Source organism: Pseudophryne corroboree, chromosome 2, assembly GCF_028390025.1.
Source record: "Pseudophryne corroboree isolate aPseCor3 chromosome 2, aPseCor3.hap2, whole genome shotgun sequence".
Taxonomy (NCBI): domain Eukaryota; kingdom Metazoa; phylum Chordata; class Amphibia; order Anura; family Myobatrachidae; genus Pseudophryne; species Pseudophryne corroboree.
Window position 1 is genome coordinate 689,558,403 of NC_086445.1, and position 20,083 is coordinate 689,578,485.

Here is a 20,083-nt window from a genome sequence, read left to right on the forward strand (position 1 = left end):
CCAGAGGAGAGAAGTTGGGTGAATTCGTCCGATGTCCATGCTCCTAGGTTGGTCCGTGTCTTCCACAGCACTCATCCCTCCAAGCCACGTGGGTGTTCGGTGTCCACCCCTAAAGGAGGGGGTACTGTCAGGAATCGACTTACCAGGCTGACATCCGTCCGCCGCTGCGGACTCCGTCCTGGCTCCCTGCGGTCACCTGTCACCTATGCCCCTGCCATGGGACATCATCAAGGGCCTGGGAACACTCCTGAGACAGCGGGCATGTAGCGCGCCGCGTCCCTGCTAGGCCGCAGCGTGGGCGCCGCCATGACAGTCTGTAAACAGCCAGTATACTGCGGCCAATCCGGTGCTTGGCCGCACCCACTTTCCTTCACTCATCCAATCCCTGTGCACCATGGGGTACATAAGAGACTGCAGGATCAGTCTGCAGGCATCCTGGACTTTGTGTCACTCCAGCGACCCATGTGAAAGGATCTGTTCCTGTTCCTCCTGTGTTCCTGGTTCTCTGGTTAAGAACTTGTACTCCTGGTTACTCTGCACTGCTCCGTGGAACTTCAAGGCCCAGCAATACCTGCAACCTGCAAACAAGGCTTCACACTCATCACCACCTTGTGTGCTTCAGCCTGCAGTTGAAGACTGACTCCAGGTGTGTCTCATTCCTCCACCTGTGATACAGCTTGCTGCTGCCAGTGCCTCATCACCTGCACTGTGAAGTCAGACTCCTGCCTCTGCTCAGGTTTGCCATTCTACACCTTGCTGCCTAAGTTTCCTGTTTTAAAACCTGCACTGGTTTCCAAACCAGAACCATTTCACAAGCACTTGTTCTTCTGTTTATATATTACCGGATATTATTTTCTCAAGTCATCTGTCATCCATTGCCATAGACTTTCAGTTATCATACTGAGTGATTGACTTTATTCATCTGTTATTATTGTTTCTGCTACCATTCTGTGTTATATCATCTGCCAAATAAAATACCATTGCGCTCATGCGCAGGAACGTTATCCAGCCTCCTCGTTTTCTCCCATCTACCTCCACTGACCCACTAGCGCCCCCTCCGGGGACACAGCCCAAACACAATCTGACAACCTCAAATGCAGCAATTTTAGACCAATTCGATATAAATCCCTGTGTACTATGCTATATTAGTACTGGCCAAAGATTCATGTGGTTGGTAAAAGAAAACAGATACTCATTGAAACATATCTTTAATTGCCATGCAAATCTGAATAATTACAAGTGGTAGCATTTGTAAGAGAATGACAGATCCATAGTTGAAGGTATAGTGCAGATACACAGACAGCATGCAGGAAATATGATAATATAATCACAGCGACACAATCACAAATAATACACATAATAACTAGCTGTGTCTGTTCCTGGATTTTTAAATATAGGCATCACATAATGATATTATTGTCCAGTAATTCCAATTCCAAATATAACAATCTAACATTGTGCATCTTAATCACAAGTACGGCAAACTTTAAAAAATAGAATGAATATGTTGGTACACAAAAAAAAAAATCTGTGCTGGTGTGTTGGTCACATCAATGAAAAAAAAACAAAAAAAACTATAGTACTGAGATATGGACAGATTACAATGAGATATACTGTAGTTCACGCTTTGTCAGTCATTTTCATACTACTATTTTATTACAAATTAATTTTCACTGGCTCAGTGACAGGTTGTCAGACAATAAAAAACTAGAGCAATGTGTCATAAAACAGTGAAAATATTTTACTAATAGTTTTAACAAAATTGGTGACAACCCAATGCCTCTAGTTGATGTCAACACACTTCTTGGGTGTTGCTGGTTATATATATATTAATACACCTGTTTACTCTTTCTACTTGTTTTCTTTGCTATAAGAAAAATATATATTTAATATAAAGTGGCTAGTGGACATACAGTATATAAAAATTTATATGGCAATTCATTGTGGACAAACAGTGTGAACTATACTCCTTCTCTATCATTTTGCTACACATGAACACCCTTTTGCTTTAAATACCCTAGACATGCAAAGACAGACCCTCCGAATCTCTCAGCAGATCTTTTACAAACAAAATACAGAAGTAATCAGCATTTCTTTTGTCATGCGCTTTTCCCTAAGAGAACTATTTTCTACATCCCTTCACTCATTTGTGAGTAGTTTTTTTTGTATGTTATACTCCATTGTGCAAAGTACCACCACCAGTCTCCTCTTGTCACAAGGTCCATGTCTAAGCTAATAATTGGGAGGTCATTTATAAAGCATAAGACGTCTACTGCAAAACCTAGAACCATATCAGGAACTGAGCCTTAATTTGGGCAAGAATGCCTGGATTTCCATCATGGTGCAATAGAGTTATACAGCAAGATGTCGTATGTTGCAGAGCAGCAAAAGTTTGCACAAGCAGAGGGGGTGGAATTGTTGGAATGGAGACTCACTGGTGTATCTAGTTTTGCAGACCAGTGTAGAAGTTAAGATTTATTTTTGCTGAGCTATACTGGTACTGAAATGAGATAAAGGAATGAAGAAGGTGCATTTTTATGGGAGGTCATTGCAGTCAAGAGGGGTGCATGGCCATTTGACCACTGCAAAATTACTTCTATTAGGTACCAGCTCAGAGCATCCAGGCTTTGGGTTTTGCGCTATATCTTATGGAGACATCCACTGTGCACTTTGGGGGAGAAGAACATTTGTAGATGTGCTCCGAGTAATGTATTTACACGCTGCATACATAGAAATATGCTGATATGATTGATGTAAGCCATATATTAGGCTAATCTAGCATTACTTTAAATAATAAGTTTCTTTTATTGAAAAGGGTGGTCCTAAAGTGGTAGAATGTTGTGGTGATTACACTATTGCACAGGTTGTTTCTGCAGGGTTACCCCTCTGACTTTCATGTGCACACTGTAAATTACCTCCATAATGGGGTTTTTTGTTTTTATTTGCTGAGAGTGAGTGTTCACTGCAAATGGATTCCCATGATGCTCCTTCAGCCAACTCACTGTAACTATGCTTAAAATGTTCCCATTATTATATGCAACTGTTCTTATCTTCCAGCCTAGTAATGATCAGTCTCATCTATTTTGTAATTTGTTTAAGTAATACTGTAGGATTTGATTGACGTTCACCTCATGTTATGCCATCCATATCTAATATTATTCTAGTGTTACATCACCCTTTCCTCTTCTGCTCCTGGCTCTACCAGTCCTTTCAGTCATGTTCCTGTCCACTACTGCTTTCTTATCCTCAAGGTCTTCACCCTCCCCCAAACACTCTTTGTCATCCACCTACAGTGAACCCTATGCACTTGGTCATTCACAACCCTGACTCCTCTCCGCATACAGAGTTCCTTCTTTAGCCAGGGTCCCTTTTCTCTTCTCTTTACACATCTTCTTCCTCTGTGTTCTTGCCCAGTCCACCTCCCATAGACAGGAATTCCTCTGGGATGGTCTCCAGCTCCTCACTCTGCAGAGCCTGTATGATGAGCATCAGCTCCTCACACAGAGTCTCATATCGATACCTAACCCGGATGTCAGGCACATTGGTTCTGCGGATATCATTCCCCTCCGGGCTATCACGCACGTAATTAGGACCAAGCCAGTAGCTCTTCACCTGTCACACAGGAAATATAAGAGTCAATTCTTCAGCAGGAATATCACTTAGGGCATCTGAGTGTGAAAATGAAAATGACACACACCAGCTATATATACAATAATTCTGTACTGCCTACTTCCCCATTTAAAGTTCCTTATTTTTTTACTCTTGAGATAGTAGCCTAGTTTAATAAGAGAAAATATAATTATTATGGAGTTTATAATATTAAATACATTGGTTTAGTTGCACTCTACTGCCAGAAAAGCAAATCTTGCGAACATAGGAAGCCCAAAAGCTACCCAATGTAAAATTGCAGTTTACACCAGTTCAGCACTGAGACAAAATAAAGACAGAAGACTCTTGACAGGGCACTCTTGAATGTAAAATATTATATAAAATGAATTTAAAATATAACTTTAATTAAATAAGATATAAAAAATTAATTTGGGAAACAAAAAGCAAAAAAGGTTTACTTCTCTAAAAATTAAAGAGTATCACTCTCAATTGAGTAAGATTGTGGTGTAATTGCTTATCATGTATTATAGTTCAATAATTAATATAATGACTTTCTCAGTGGTTTCAATATGAAACACCTTATGGAAAGATGCCTCCTATAGTTACTTTAGAGTAACAATTCAAAGATTAAATTCATGTCATCATTAATGTTGAAATTGTTACAATGTCACTAATTGAAGTACACTCACTAAGGGGCTAATTTATTCTGAATCTTTTTGTGGAGTGCGCACGCACAGCGGCCACACTGCGCGTGCGCACCCCGGGAACCCAGTGAGATGCTATGAGCATGATTGACAGGCAGAGGCAATGCCAATGCGGGGCGGGAGGGGGCATGCCAATGGCGTTAATCAAAGACCCCACACACACACCCATTTCCCCCGGTCACATCAATGAGCAGCTAACCCCTCTCCGGGCAACCAACCCCCACGGCCACACAACTTAGGGGCTACACAGCCAACCCCCGGGAAAACAATCCCCCTCTACAGCCTCAATGCAGCCGGAGTTTGGAGACAGCGATGGTTGGGATGGCAGGCACAGCAGTCAGTGCAGGCTGAGACGGACACACAGCACATGCACTCCTGTGCATGAAATGTCTGTTGCAATACAGGCAGGCACGCCCACGAATCACTGCTGGAGCTGAAGAGGATCTGCTTCCTCCCACCTTGCATAATGTGGTAGCCAGGTAGCAAAATCTAGGGGCCATGGCGACCTGTCCCCTGAGATTTGTCGAGCCCTGCCTTACTGGATATACAGTATATTGCTGTCACTCAGTGAGTTAGATGCTGCTGATTGGCCATGAATTGTAATATCATTTCCCACTGTAGGGAATCATGGTCACACTGTGAACAAGCATACTGTGAAACGTATGTTAGCGTGAGGGGTTCACGTGGTACTGCTCTGTGCATGGAGCGGTGACCGGATACTCGGGAGAGCCGTTGGCAGCCACAGGTTGTATAACCCCAGCCACAACGTACCAACATACTACTCAGGCACAATCCTTCCTCCCTGGCCTGATACCTTGGCATTGTAGCAGTAGCAACTCTGCAATACCAAGGTATCAGGGCTGCTGCTGAAGTTTCTGACCTAAAAGCAGATGCGGCTATCCTTCACATCGGACTAGCTCCTGCCTCACTCTCTCACGTCACTGATCAATGCTTAGCAATCAGTGTAAGTAACAGAAGTGATACATTTGCAGTGTCCAATGTCTATGGGGGTCATTCAGACCTGATCGCATGCTAGCTTTTTTTGCAGCAGTGCAATTGGGTCTGAACTGTGAATGCGTATGCTCCGCAATGCGCAGGCGCGACGGCCGCCAGCGACGGGGATCGCCGGACAGCGATGGATTTAACGAAGAAAGCGATTGCAAGAAGATTGACAGGAACGTTTGTGGGTGTCTGACTGTTTCTAGGGAGTGTCCGGAAAAAATGCAGGCGTGCCCAGCCATTTGGAGGGAGGATTCCTGACGTCAGCTCCTGGCCGGATCATCGTAGAGGCTGAGTAAGTCCAAGTTTGTGCAGCTCTCTGCACAAGCGTTCACACCCCTGTACATCAACTACCTCCTCCCCCTGTAGGCGGCACCTACCTGATCGCAGCACTGCAAAAAACGCCTGCGTGAGATCAGGTCTGAATCACCCCCTATATCACCTCATTCCTATAATTTGTGGACAATTACTAAGTAGATATTATTATCTATGCAAAGAATTAACTTTACAAGGAATTATGGCCATTGATTCCATTTTGAACACAGGGTGATTATCTCTGGACATAGGGGATCATTCCGAGTTGATCGCTCGCTAGCTATTTTTTGCAGAGCAGCGAGCAGATAGTCGCCGCCCACAGGGGAATGTATTTTCGCTTTGCAAGTGTGCGAACGCGTGTGCAGCCAAGCGGGACGAAAACGTTTTGTGCAGTTTCTGAGTAGCTCTGGACTTACTCAGCCCTTGCGATCACTTCAGTCTTTTTGGTCCCGGAATTGACGTTAGACACCCGCCCTGCAAACGCTTGGACACGCTTGCGTTTTTCCAAACACTCCCTGAAAATGGTCAGTTGCCACCCACAAACGCCCTCTTCCTGTCAATCTCCTTGCGATCGGCTGTGTGAATGGATTCTTTGTTAATTCCATCGTCCAGCAACGATCCGCTTTGTACCCATATGACACGCCTGCGCATTGCGGTGCATACGCATGCGCAGTAGTGACCTGTTCGCTGCACTGCGAAAAATGGCAGCGAGTGATCAACTCGGAATGACCCCCATAGAGATAAGTGTATGTCACTACCAGTGTAACAAACCATGTACAATTGGGCTTCAGTCTCTGTTTCATATGCCTAATGATACATGTTTCGTTTATACATTGTTGTATGCGCTGTTTATTAGGAATAGCACCCTTGGAAAGAATTAATTACAGAGGTCTGCGCTTATTCACCTTTGCAGACAATTCACCGGATAAGTGCTGTTGGCTATTGATTGTATTTGGATACAGAGATATGTACCTTTCTGTTACCCATGAAAAGAATTAAATATACTGCATATGCACATGCTGATGAATATAAAAGCACACTGCTATTCCAGTTGTACATGCGTGGTAAGGTCATTTGCTTTTGAGAATTTTTGGGAGTGGTTTTCTGAATTCTAAGTAACCAGCCAGTAACCTTTCTGATTGTGTGCTAACACTAACAGAAGCAATAATGGAGATATGAATACTGAAATGTCACATATACTGTACATCTCAGACTCCTGAAACAAACTCTGCCTTTCTAGGTTATTTGTATCATAACAGCGAACTCACACTATAGTGAAATGAACATTAATATCCATTGGGTTGTTAATGCTGGTACTACTGCTTTTAAAGTTATCACAGTAAAGGCCCATATAGACGGGCCGATGTGGGAGAGATGTGTGCTGAGTGAACTGCTCAGCACACATCTCTCCCCCCGCTCAGCACAGCGCGATGTGTGTTGAGCGTGCGGGGGGAGACGGGAGGGCTGCTCACTTCACCCAGCGGGGGAAATGAGCGACCTGCTAGATTGGCCTGCACGGCAGGCCATTCTAGCACCAGCGATAGCGATGCGCGGGGCTGCGCATCGCTATCACTGTATGGGGTACACACGGAGCGATCCTGCTTCAATTATAAGCAATCTAGTCAGATTGCTTAGAATATCGCTCCGTGAGTACCCCTCTTAAGACAGTGTTGATAAGCAAACACTACACATGATAATCCGGGTGTAGTATGGTATGCCGGCGCTCGGGCTCCCGGTGACCAGCATACTGGCGCCAGGAGCCCGACCGCCGGCATACCGACAGCGTGGCGAGCGCAAAGGAGCCCCTTGCACGGTGGCGTGCGTATTTTATTCTCCCTCCAGGGGGGGCGTGGACCCCCACGAGGGAGAATAGTTGTCGGTATGCTGGGTGTCGGGATTCCGGCGCCGGTATACTGTGCGCCGGGATCCCGACATTCGGCATACAGAAGACCACCCGATAATCCAGTCTTGCCCTTGACACCATACTCTGACAATAAGTTTCCATGACTGCCCCCTTTAGCAATCTGCTACTGTACTCTTAATAATAATTTCACATTATATAGGATCTGACTAATACAAAGTCTGTACATTTTCTAATATAAAGCATAATTCTAAACTACCATATCTTTAAATTCATTATATATAATTTTTTACATTTTCAGAGTGTCTCAGCAAGAGTCTTCTGTCTTTCTTTTGTTTACTGTCCTATTGTACTGACGCTAGGGAGCACCAACTATGTATTTTTGTGTTTCTGAGGAAATTAATACAGGTTGAGTATCCCTTATCCAAAATGCTTGGGACCAGAGATATTTTGGATATCGGATTTTTCCGTATTTTGGAATAATTGCATACCATAATGAGATATCATGGTGATGGGACCCAAGTCTAAGCACAGAATGCATTTATGTTTCATATACACCTTATACACACAGTCTGAAGGTCATTTAATACAATATTTTTAATAACGCTGTGTATTAAACAAAGTTTGTGTACATTGAGCCATCAAAAAACAAAGGTTTCACTATCTCACTCTCACTCAAAAAAGTCCGTATTTCGGAATATTCCGTATTTCGGAATATTTGGATATGGGATACTCAACCTGTATATGTATTGTTGGTTATGCTTCAAATCCAAACTATATTATTCTTGAACTCTGTGCTATATCAAACTTTATTCCACTGTAACCACTTCAGTGGCCTTTTACACTGTACAAAATTTTGCACCACCACACAATGGCCCAGATTTATCAAGCCTCGGAGAGTAATAAATAGCATGATGATAAAGTAGTGTTCACACTAGCCTTCTTTCGTGGGGCGTTGCGCCCTGCCCCTTTTCTGAGTGTCAGAACGCGTCCTGCCCGTTTGTCCCCACCCTGCTGATTACTAAAAGACTGCCGCGCTGGGCTGCACTGCCACTCCTCCCGCCGCGCTGTCACTCCTCCCCGCCGCGCTGTCACTCCTCCCTACCACTGCCTCAGGCTTGTCGCGCTAATGCGCTCATAGCTCTCGGCAATACTGTAGGCTGCTGGTGAGATGAGGAGGGCTGGGTTTGCCTCTCCCGCCGAAGCAAACCCAGCCCTCCTCTGTGAACATGACCCTATAAAAGAGGACGCCGGGTAGGATCAGTGTGGCGGCCATTTTCATCCAGCTCCGCGGTGTGTGAGGGGGGGACCAGCGCAATCGCTCCCGCAGCATCAGCCCCCAGTAAGTTGAATTGACACACAAACATCATTTAAGACTAGTGCTGTCAGACTAAGCTATTTATCCTACTGTATATAGGTCGCCTGGTGCTCCTTTAGTTTTAATCTGGCAGCACTCAACTAATCTTATTGTGACACATTACCTATGAATTACAAATGAATGTGTAAGAGATCTAAGTACTAACAAACAGCTGGTTTCGTCCACTGGAGACAATGGTGACTGTTTATTTTTTTTCCTAATGGCCATACAGTTTTTGGCAATGTATCTGTAGCTGCAGAAAACATTATGATAGCATTGGGAAATCATACACCCTTTATACAATCTAATAACTGATGTAACCTATTAGGCTTTAGATGCTTGTTTACCCTGGAGAGCCCCCAGTTTCTAAACGGCTCTGATATATTCTGAAGTGTCTCAATAGGATTTATATAGTTTAATGAACTATATAAACCTTATTGAGACACGTCAGAAATAAACTGGAAGCACATGAATGTTATATAAACCATTCTGGGACACCTTCACTTCCATCTGACAGCACATTTAAACTTAAAATACGATGTGCTGCCAGTTTATTTCTGAAGTGTCTCAATCGGGTTTATATAGCAACATGTGCTGCCAGTTTAATTCTTAAAGTGTCTCAATAGGGTTTATATAGCAACATGTGCTGCCAGTTTAAGTCCGAAGTGTCTCAATCGGGTTTATATAGCAACACATGCTGCCAGTTTAATTCTTAAAGTTTCTCAATAGGATTTATATAGCAATATGTGCTGCCAGTTTTTTTTGAAGTGTCTCAATAGGGTTTATATAGCAACAAGTGCTGCCAGTTTATTTCCGAAGTGTATCAATAGGGTTTATATAGCAATATGTGCTGCCAGTTTTTTCTTTAATGTCCCAGTAGGGTTCATATAGCAACACGTGCTGACAGTTTAATTCTGAAGTGTATCAATAGGGTTTATATAGCAACATGTGCTGCCAGTTTTTTTTTTTTAAGTGTCTCAATAGGGTTTATATAGCAACATGTGCTGCCAGTTTAATTCTGAAGTGTCTCAATAGGATTTATATACACTGCTCAAAAAAATAAAGGGAACACTAAAATAACACATCCTAGATCTGAATGAATGAAATATTCTTATTAAATACTTTGTTCTTTACATAGTTGAATGTGCTGACAACAAAATCACACAAAAATTATCAATGGAAATCAAATTTATTAACGCATGGAGGTCTGGATTTGGAGTCACACTCAAAATTAAAGTGGAAAAACACACTACAGGCTGATCCAACTTTGATGTAATGTCCTTAAAACAAGTCAAAATGAGGCTCAGTAGTGTGTGTGGCCTCCACGTGCCTGTATGACCTCCCTACAACGCCTGGGCATGCTCCTGATGAGGTGGCGGATGGTCTCCTGAGGGATCTCCTCACAGACCTGGACTAAAGCATCCGCCAACTCCTGGACAGTCTGTGGTGCAACGTGGCGTTGGTGGATGGAGCGAGACATGATGTCCCAGATGTGCTCAATTGGATTCAGGTATGGGGAACGGGCGGGCCAGTCCATAGCATCAATGCCGTCGTCTTGCAGGAACTGCTGACACACTCCAGCCACATGAGGTCTAGCATTGGCTTGCATTAGGAGGAACCCAGGGCCAACCGCACCAGCATATGGTCTCACAAGGGGTCTGAGGATCTCATCTCGGTACCTAATGGCAGTCAGGCTACCTCTGGCGAGCACATGGAGGGCTGTGCGGCCCCCCAAAGAAATGCCACCCCACACCATTACTGACCCACTGCCAAACCGGTCATGGTGGAGGATGTTGAAGGCAGAAGAACGTTCTCCTTGGCATCTCCAGACTCTGTCACGTCTGTCACATGTGCTCAGTGAGAACCTGCTTTCATCTGTGAAGAGCACAGGGCGCCAGTGGCGAATTTGCCAATCTTAGTGTTCTCTGGCAAATGCAAAACGTTCTGCACAACCCCCACCTGTGGACGTCGGGCCCTCTTACCACCCTCATGGAGTCTGTTTCTGATCGTTTGAGTAGACACATGCACATTTGTGGCTTGCTGGAGGTCATTTTGCAGGGCTCTGGCAGTGCTCCTCCTGTTCCTCCTTGCACAAAGGCGGAGGTAGCGGTCCTGCTGCTGGGTTGTTGCCCTCCTACGGCCTCCTCCACGTCTCCTGATGTACTGGCCTGTCTCCTGGTAGCGCCTCCATGCTCTGGACACTACGCTGACAGACACAGCAAACCTTCTTGCCACAGCTCGCATTGATGTGCCATCCTGGATGAGCTGCACTACCTGAGCCACTTGTGTGGGTTGTAGACTCCGCCTCATGCTACCACTAGAGTGGTAGCATGAGGCGGTGCGCCAGCTTTCAACAGTGACCAAAACATTAGCCAGAAAGCATAGGAGCTGAGAAGTGGTCTGTAGTCACCACCTGCAGAACAACTCCTTTATTGGGGGTGTCTTGCTAATTGCCTATAATTTCCACCTGTTGTCTATTCCATTGGCACAACAGCATGTGACATTGATTGTCAATCAGTGTTGCTTCCTAAGTGGACAGTTTGATTTCACAGAAGTGTGACTGACTTGGAGTTACATTGTGTTGTTTAAGTGTTCCCTTTATTTTTTTTTGAGTACTCCAGTGACCCCTAGTGGATGAAAAAGAAATAAACTGGCAGCACATGAATGCTATATAAACCATTCTGGGACACCTTCGCTTCAATCTGATCGCACATTTAAACTTAAAATGTGCTGTCAGATTGAAGCAAAGGTGTCCCAGGGTGGTTTATAAGATACAATGTGCTGCCAGTTTAAGACACCTGCATACATATTAAAGTATGTACATCATTTTGCCCTTCTAAATTAAAATGTGCCCTCCCGAATCAAAAATGTGCCCTCCTGAATCAAAAATGTGCCCTCCCCAAGGTCAGCACCCTGCCCTAAAAAATTCCTAGAGTGAACACTAATAAAGTACCAACCAATCAGCTCCTAACCGTCATTTATCAACACAGTCTGTAACATGGCAGTTAGGAGCTGATTGGTTGGTACTTTATCACCGTGCTATTTATCACTCTCCAAGGCTTGATAAATCTGGACCAATATAAGGAAAGCCTTCACATTTGCCATGCTGTATATTATTAATCTGTGTGCAAAAAGATAAGATTCTGTTTTGTACTGTACAAATATTTTGCACCACCACACAATATAGGGAAAGCCTTTACATTTGTATATTATTAATCTGTGTGCAAAAAGATAAGATTCTGTTTTTGTTCAGTGGCTGATGCTATCATTCTGCAGCATGCAAAAAATGAACCTGTTTTGTTGGTACATTCTATTAATATTGAGTAAGTAGTAGTTGTGTCTGTGTCACCTTATGAGGAAAGCCGCTCATTAAAACACTGTTTCTTGCAAGCTCACACATGTCACAGGAGCTCAGTTTCCATACTTGGGTTGCAATGCTGTATTCTTCCATTAGAGGCTCCTGTAACAATGATGACATGGTATGAGACATGTGCACCAATCTACAAACCCCAACCACTGAGCAGCACAAACAAAGCCTTTCTATCCCCTCCATCCGTGTGGCCATGCCCACAATACCTTTGTGAAATGAAATTGTAGTGGGTCATCTGTGGAAAGTGACACTATAAGGCCACGTGACAGGAAATCAGGGAGCGGATTCCGGTGATAGCTCAGGAACAGACTGTTATTACTTAAAGGAGACATGGCGATTCCAATCTGTGCCAGGTAATACAGATACTGCAAAACTGGGGCCTGAAAGAGAAGAAACAAACATAATGAGGTGTGAGAATAAGGCAGGGAAGGGAGTAGAGGCTATTGGTAATGAAAACTGAACAAATAGCACACATCACCAGTAACAATACATTGTGGCTATACTACTGTTTTACAGATGTGTCCTCATACATCTTGCCTCAATACGCTACTGAGTGGGAGATGCCTGGCGTGAGTGAGCTCTGCTGAGTGAAATGATATAGTAACATAGTTTCTTGGTGTTGAAAAAAGACAATTTGTCCATCGAGTTCAATATGTTACACTGAAATATTTTTAAGACAACTTTTAACTGTGGTGAGTGTTTAGCCGTAAACTAAAAAAACTCTGTTTTATTATTACTATAGTACATGATTTACCCACCATAACCCTGTATATCATTATCCCTGTATATCCTTATCCATTAGGAATTTATCAAGCCCATTTTTAAAATTAGTGACCGGGTCCGCCATTACTACTCTCCATTACTATGCGTCATGCCTATATTCTGTGTGCGACTGCGGCTGTATCTCCGTACTGTAGCGTAGCATTTTGTATGCAGGTACAGTCACAGTCGCACATAGAATATAGGCATGCCGCATATCACTTAATTCATCGCTTGTGCGCCCTATACGCATCATTTTTGCGAAAAGGATGCAGTTTAATGGAAAAAGTTGCACAAAAATATGCTCAGTGTTATGAATTCACACCACAGTATGGTGTGACTAGAAGGACTAGATGTAAGTGGACACATCTGTATGGTAGAACATTCATAGAAAGTACTGAGGGGAGGATGGAAGTTTACTGCATGTGTTCTAGGGTTGCCCTGCTGTCCAATGCCTATGGTCAGAAGTTTTTGATTTGACAGAACAGGTTGTAATGGTTAAGGTTCCCACTTGAAATTGCACTTCATCATTATTCCCTGCAACAGTACGGATTGCGTAATGGTATAATGGTTAGAGATCATGGGTTTGATTCCTTGGATGGCTTCCTCTGTGTACTTTGGTTTCCTCCCACAATCCAAAAATATACTGGTAGGTTAATTGGCTCTCAACAAAAAAATTAACCCTAGTGTGTAAGATGGGCTAAGTGGTGCTTATCTGCTGTCAAATTCTATGTTTCTAATTCCTATTATAATGCAGGTATGTCAAGGGCCATTTCCTTATTGCTATCAGACAGCCTTGGCAAAACGTTTGGATCCCCCTCCCCTTTCTAAAATGATTACCACTACTCAAAGAAGTTACGAAATGGAAACTTTGTTCTTCAAAAGCTCTACTTCTACTGCCTCACCTTTAGCTGAATGGAGCCCGTGTTATCAGTATTATACCGAACACCTTAACCCATCCTGTTCTTCCTCCAATCTATAACTGGGAAATGTCTGTATACCTCCTCTTGTATGCACCCTACCTTATAGTTCTATGTCTCAATACTATATTGGCCTACTCTCTTGTTTTTGTTATACTACTTTAATGCTGTTATAGTGTGCTTCCCCTCCCTAACCCTTCCTTGCTTTCCCAGTTGTTTGTTAATTACTACTTTATATTGCACCATACATTGCAGAGAACATGGCATAGCAAAGCAGAAGGAGATGGTTTTAATGAGTGGTACTAACACAATACACAGCGGTACACCGATGCCCCTATTTTTATGGAACAAAACAGAAACAAGATTTCCTTTTGCTGGCCAAGAATATTATGATCATACAGTATAAGAAGAGGATGATTTTTTAAGGGCATTCAGTGCTGTATGAAGGGAGGAAGCTAATTACCGGTGTTCTTCAGGCATTGTCCTGTACTTCTATTGGGCACCATTCTATGCCTATATGCTATACTTTGGCAATATAATCAGAAATGTCACACAAAACTGCCAGCTGTAGTAAAGATAGTCTTGACGAGCCTTCACTTTTATGATTCACTTAAATCCAAATAATGCAAAGTTTCTCACACCCTGCCATTACAGTACAGGTTTTAAGGATATCCATTCTTGAGTCCAGATGGTTAGTTACAAATTAAGTCACCTACGCTCAAGCCTGGATATCTCTCTTTTATATGGATATCCTTAAAACCTGGACTGTAATGGTGGAGTTTGAGAATCTCGGTAATGAAGGATAAACTAAGCAGAATTTTTGTAGAAAAGCTGATAATATTTGGTGGTTACATTGTTGCACACTACAGGGTTTCAAACCAGAGTCTAACTATTATATTCTAGAAGGTGCCACATGAAAGATAAGTAGAATCTGATTGGTTGCTATGAACAACATCTCCACTGCTAAAAACCAGCACTTCAATAAATATCCCCCCACACCTATGGCAAGGTTTCTGCTTGTGGTGTTGCGGGTTTCGTCGATTCCTCAAAGTCACGTGTCATTTTGAAATTTAAATGTTCTAGGACAATACTTGCTATTCACAGCAGGGGAGCCCCTGTTCTGGCTCTGGACACACAAATAGGCCAGCAGAGTGTCAGCCTTACTGCCATAAAACCTATCCAGGTTGGGGGATCAAAAATACTCCCAAATGATATATGAGTTTACTGTCCCTGAAAGGCAAGAAAAAATTGCATCTACAAGTCTTGTGAGAACAAAGGATGCTTTTGCAACCTGGAAGGTGGGGGCTATAGAGGAATGAGTATTTGTGGAACTGTATGGGTCAGCAAGAGACACTGCTGAGCATCACTCTTTAAGGGAGTAGCTTTATCCAATTTATTAGTGATCCAATCTTCTGTTCCTGTGGACTCCCTCCACTTAGATTCACTAAACCTCAGAGTACTCAGAGTAAGACAATTTAGGGTTCTGACTTTTTTATTCCTTTTAGTTTCTTGAAATCAATCTGTGCATATCATAATTGTATGTCTTGTTATTTATCATAAAAATATATCCGCGTCATCCCTGTGATCTATGAAATCACTTGTCTGGAGAGGCCCATGCTACATATAGGTAATAACTGTGGATATTGCAAGTGTAATTTTAGTGTCTGGTGATCGCAGGAGTGCTATTCAATACGCTGCGTGGTGGTGAATTGAGTGCGTGGTGGTGAATTGAGTAACACCCACGTCACAACTGCATCAGGTTGGCATATTTGAGTACATGCTTGTGCGGGGTCCTGTGACACTGCCTCTCCACACACTTCCGAGAGTGGCGAGTAAACATGCATCTTGAAGTGATCCAGGATTACCATCTAGGCATACTGGAAAGACCAAGGCAATTTCAGATGGAGTGCACTTCATAAATGAGACATATTGCACGAATAGCAATATAAATAAATGTCTAAAGCTGGGTACATATTAGATGACCAACAAATGATGCAATGGTCATCCAGATTTCCCTTGAACTCCCAGACAAATGATATAGGGCCTTATTCAGTATGGATCCCATCTGAGATGCAATTGCACACTGCCGATTTTTCTACGAATGCTCACTCGATCTGCATGTGCACACGGAAGAAGTCAGCATGTTCACTTCCTTCACAAACTTAAGAGGCCACTGGAGAGCCACGATCTTCTACGACTACAAGAGTTGTCTGCGACAGCAGGAGGATTTTGACAGACTGCAAGCTGCTTTTGGGGAGGAAGCACCATCCCGAACCACTGTGCTTGAGTGGTTTGCAGAATTTTGGTGCGGGAGAGGGTCCCTGAAAGATGAGGAGTGCACTAAGGAAAATGCTGCTGATGTGCAACGTAGTTGAGGTGGACAGCAGGGTGACCATTGCCCAGTTAGAGGAGATAGGCATCTCATCAGTATTCATCCGCTTGATACTTCATATAAAGCTAGGCCTGAGCAAGGTTTCTGCTTGCTGGGTGCTTCATTAGCTGACTTGAGCAGAAGGAGGCTTGGGTGACTTGGTGTCGCAACATGCTGGCTGTGCTCAAAATCTGTCTGGGAGATCATCAGTAGCGATGAATCCTGGATCTACAGTTTCGACACCGAGACCAAACAGTCTGCCCAGTGGACTAGTTGGAGGTGATCCACCACAGTAGGTCCAACGTGAGCACAGTGTGGCCAAGCAGATGGTGGCTGTTTTTGTGGCCAACACTTGTAGTTACTGTACCACTTGTGCAGCAGTGCCCCGTCACTGGGGACTGATACACCACCCGCAAGTGCTGGAAGCCATTTCCAGGCACTGTTCAAAATATTTTGCTTGTGGTGCTCTTTGCCATCACAACAATGCACCTGCCAACAAGTCCAGGAAAGTGGTGGATTTTCTGGAACATGAAGGCGTCCAGGAGTTTGGTATTCTATGGTACAGTCCAGAATTGGCGCCCTGCAACTTCTTTGTATTCACACAAATCAAACGCAAGATGCATGGGATTCGTTTTGAGTCACCGGAAACTGCAGTGGATGCCTTCATCCCACTACCCGTAAGCATAGAGGGGAGGTGAGGAGCATATTTGAACGTGGGTAGCGGGAAGCTATGCTCCTGCTACCCGTACTTATTAGCGCTGTTGCCAGAGGAGTCAGCAGGCCAATGTCTACTGTGATGCAAAAACTACACTATGCTGCTAAAAGCAGCAAAGATACGAGAGGACATATCTGTAATGTTTACTTTGTTTGTAAATATAATACTTTTTCTGCATCTAGAAACTTACTGCAGACCTCTAGTATGCCATTTTTTTTTACCCAAGATGCAATCAAAAATGTTATCCACTTCAGTATTTTTATCCTATCCATTTTCTCCCAATGGGAGAAATGTATCAAAGTTTGGAGACAGATAAAGTGGAGAGAGATAAAGTACCAACCAAACAGCTGAAACACCACCTGTAAAATGACAACTGGAAACTGAATGGTTGGTACTTTATCTCTCTCCACATTATCTCTCTCTAACTTTGATATATCCCCCCCATCTTAAACATCTGAGAATACTCTATGTCACGCTCTGTTAGATTTGTCCATACTTGCACCTTTCCACTCTACCCATCTATGGCATTCCCTACTAGGCCTGATCAGATTCTCCCCGAGCTTACCCCACTCCAAAGCATTCGCCTCCCTTTGAGGAAAACAGTAAAATACCTTAAGTATATTTTGCATAAACCAGCTGCCGGTAGAAAAGGACCTTTGAGATTCACTTACGAGTCACATCAAACCACCGGCAAGATATTTAGGTGGTGCTAGATAATTATATATTTTATAATGACACACAATTTAAAACAAAATATTCCTTTACGCATTGTCTCACCTCAGAATGCATTGCTAGGAAGTCAGTCCTTGCTACAAACAAGATTTTTGTAATCGAAATAGGCTAAGCTAGGCTTACCAAATGTAATCACGCCAAATATGGAATACCATAATTCCACAATGCAATGCAAAGGATTCAAGGTTCGTCCAGACGACAGTTACAGTTGTGCACATCCATAGCTATGAGAAATACAGCAGAGAGATGACCATATCTTTCTCTTACAGTCGCCTCCCTGCTGGGATTATTGTATATTGCTATATACAGTACATGGACAACATACGCAGCATGATATGTGAATTCATCAACATAATTGTATAAGTAGGTTTTCTACAGTAGTAAATCAAAACTAAACGCATCAATGAATGTTTTCCTCTGCTGTAAAATAACTGCAGAAAACGTCTCACTTTTTTTTTTTTTACAGAATTACAGTCGGAATAAAATAACATCTGTATGTGAGGAACAGGTAGAAAGAAATACTGTATCAGGGTAGAGTACAGTTAGAGCATACACGTGTGTGTATATATTACCGATAAAAGAGATATTACCAAATCATATTTCTGACTATGCACTTACACAGGAGAATTACAGTGTAATTCCTGTCACAGTCTTGAGATTCATAAACAATAAAAATAAAAAGTTGTAAAAGCATCACCTTGCGCAACAGGAGCCCATGTGAGATGTTCTGGGACAGCATGAATCCTGACACTAGATGGTGTATAGGTCCAGCTTCTCCACAGTGCGGCCGGAGGACAAACGTATGGAATCCACGTTGCCTGTTGCCACAGAGATGGTAAGAAAAGTGAATTTCTAATTGAAGCAAACACGGAAGCACAAATACAGGTTGAGTATCCCATATCCAAATATTCCGAAATACGGAATATTCCGAAATACGGACTTTTTTGAGTGAGACTGAGATAGTGAAACCTTTGTTTTTTGATGGCTCAGTGTACACAAACTTTGTTTAATACTCAAAGTTATTAAAAATATTGTATTAAATGTCCTTCAGGCTGTGTGCATAAGGTGTATATGAAACATAAATGAATTGTGTGAATGTACACACACTTTGTTTAATGCAAAAAGTTATTAAAAATATTGGCTAAAATGACCTTCAGGCTGTGTGTATAAGGTGTATATGTAACATAAATGCATTCTGTGCTTAGATTTAGGTCCCATCACCATGATATCTCATTATGGTATGCAATTATTCCAAAATACGGAAAAATCCGATATCCAAAATTCCTCTGGTCCCAAGCATTTTGGATAAGGGATACTCAACCTGTATATTATATAGAACAACCAAATGATTCACATGATGGCAATACAGATACAGCCTTATTATTATATGGCACATTTGTTCTTAGACTTTATTACCAGCCCTCACTAACTACAAGAATGAAATCTGTCTGGTGAGCGCCCTGCAGACTACATGGAAATAGTCTCACCAAAACTGGACAGTTGAAGAGTGGAAGAACTTTGGATGGTCTGATGAATCAAAAGGTTATGGTCAGAAGTTATCATGAATCCATCCTGCCTTGCATCAACTGTTTAGGCTGGTGGTCGGGTGTAATGGTATAGAGAATGTTTTCTTGGCACAATAGGGGGCATATTCAATTGGGTGCGTATTTGCCAAACCTCTAGCACCGTTATTCAATTGGGTGAGACATTTTTATTTTTTTGGAGTCCATTTTTTTACTAAAGTCATTATTTTTAGGAAAAATTGTCGGGACTTGCTTCAGAACTCCTTAGACACCAATTAGCTTAATTAATCCAATAATTACCATCTGACAGACGTGTCCGCCGCCACACTGACATGCTTAGGTTTTCCTCTGTCTTTCACAGCATCGGGAGTCACTTCCCACTCACTATGGAACTACTGCTTCTGATAAGGATGCAGGTGAGGGGGCACTTAGGCCAGGAGGGTGCAGGTGAGGCTATCCAGCAGTGCAGGGTGCCTTCTAAGGGGGCACCTAGGACACAGAGGTGAAGGTGAGGCTATCCAGGAGGAGTGCAGGGTGCCTGCTATGGAGGCACCTTGGACAAGGGAGTGGAGGTGAGGCATACTGCAGTAATTCAAAATTGGGCATGAGGTCCATGTAAATTTTTGCTTCTGAAATCCTCGCCTGATTGTAGATCACTTTAAAATCAAATGAGCTTATATAAAGCTTATCAGAGTATTATCAATAGGCTTACCACACTATACCTTTAAACTGGGACACTCATGAAATGTACAAGTTCTGTGGCTGACTTCAAGCCTGCATTTCCCCTGGTTTTAATCAGCTAGAGAAACTAATTCATGAGTGTCCCGGTTTAAAGGGATTGTATGGTA

The 20,083-nt window shown here is 42.9% G+C and overlaps 1 protein-coding gene across 5 annotated transcripts in view; it reads right to left on the reverse strand.

Moving 5' to 3' along the window:
• Positions 1–1,192: 1,192 nt before the first annotated feature.
• AMPD2 (adenosine monophosphate deaminase 2) overlaps positions 1,193–20,083 on the reverse strand; it is a 253,015-nt gene continuing 234,124 nt past the window's right edge. For all 5 annotated transcript variants that reach the window (XM_063955193.1, XM_063955197.1, XM_063955194.1 and 2 more), the window contains exons 15-18: positions 18,410–18,530; positions 12,422–12,595; positions 12,195–12,305; positions 1,193–3,612 (exon numbers count right to left, since the gene is read on the reverse strand). In XM_063955193.1, coding sequence (XP_063811263.1) covers positions 3,382–3,612; positions 12,195–12,305; positions 12,422–12,595; positions 18,410–18,530 — 637 coding nt within the window. In that variant the 3' untranslated portion in view covers positions 1,193–3,381. The remainder of the gene's footprint in view (positions 3,613–12,194; positions 12,306–12,421; positions 12,596–18,409; positions 18,531–20,083) is intronic.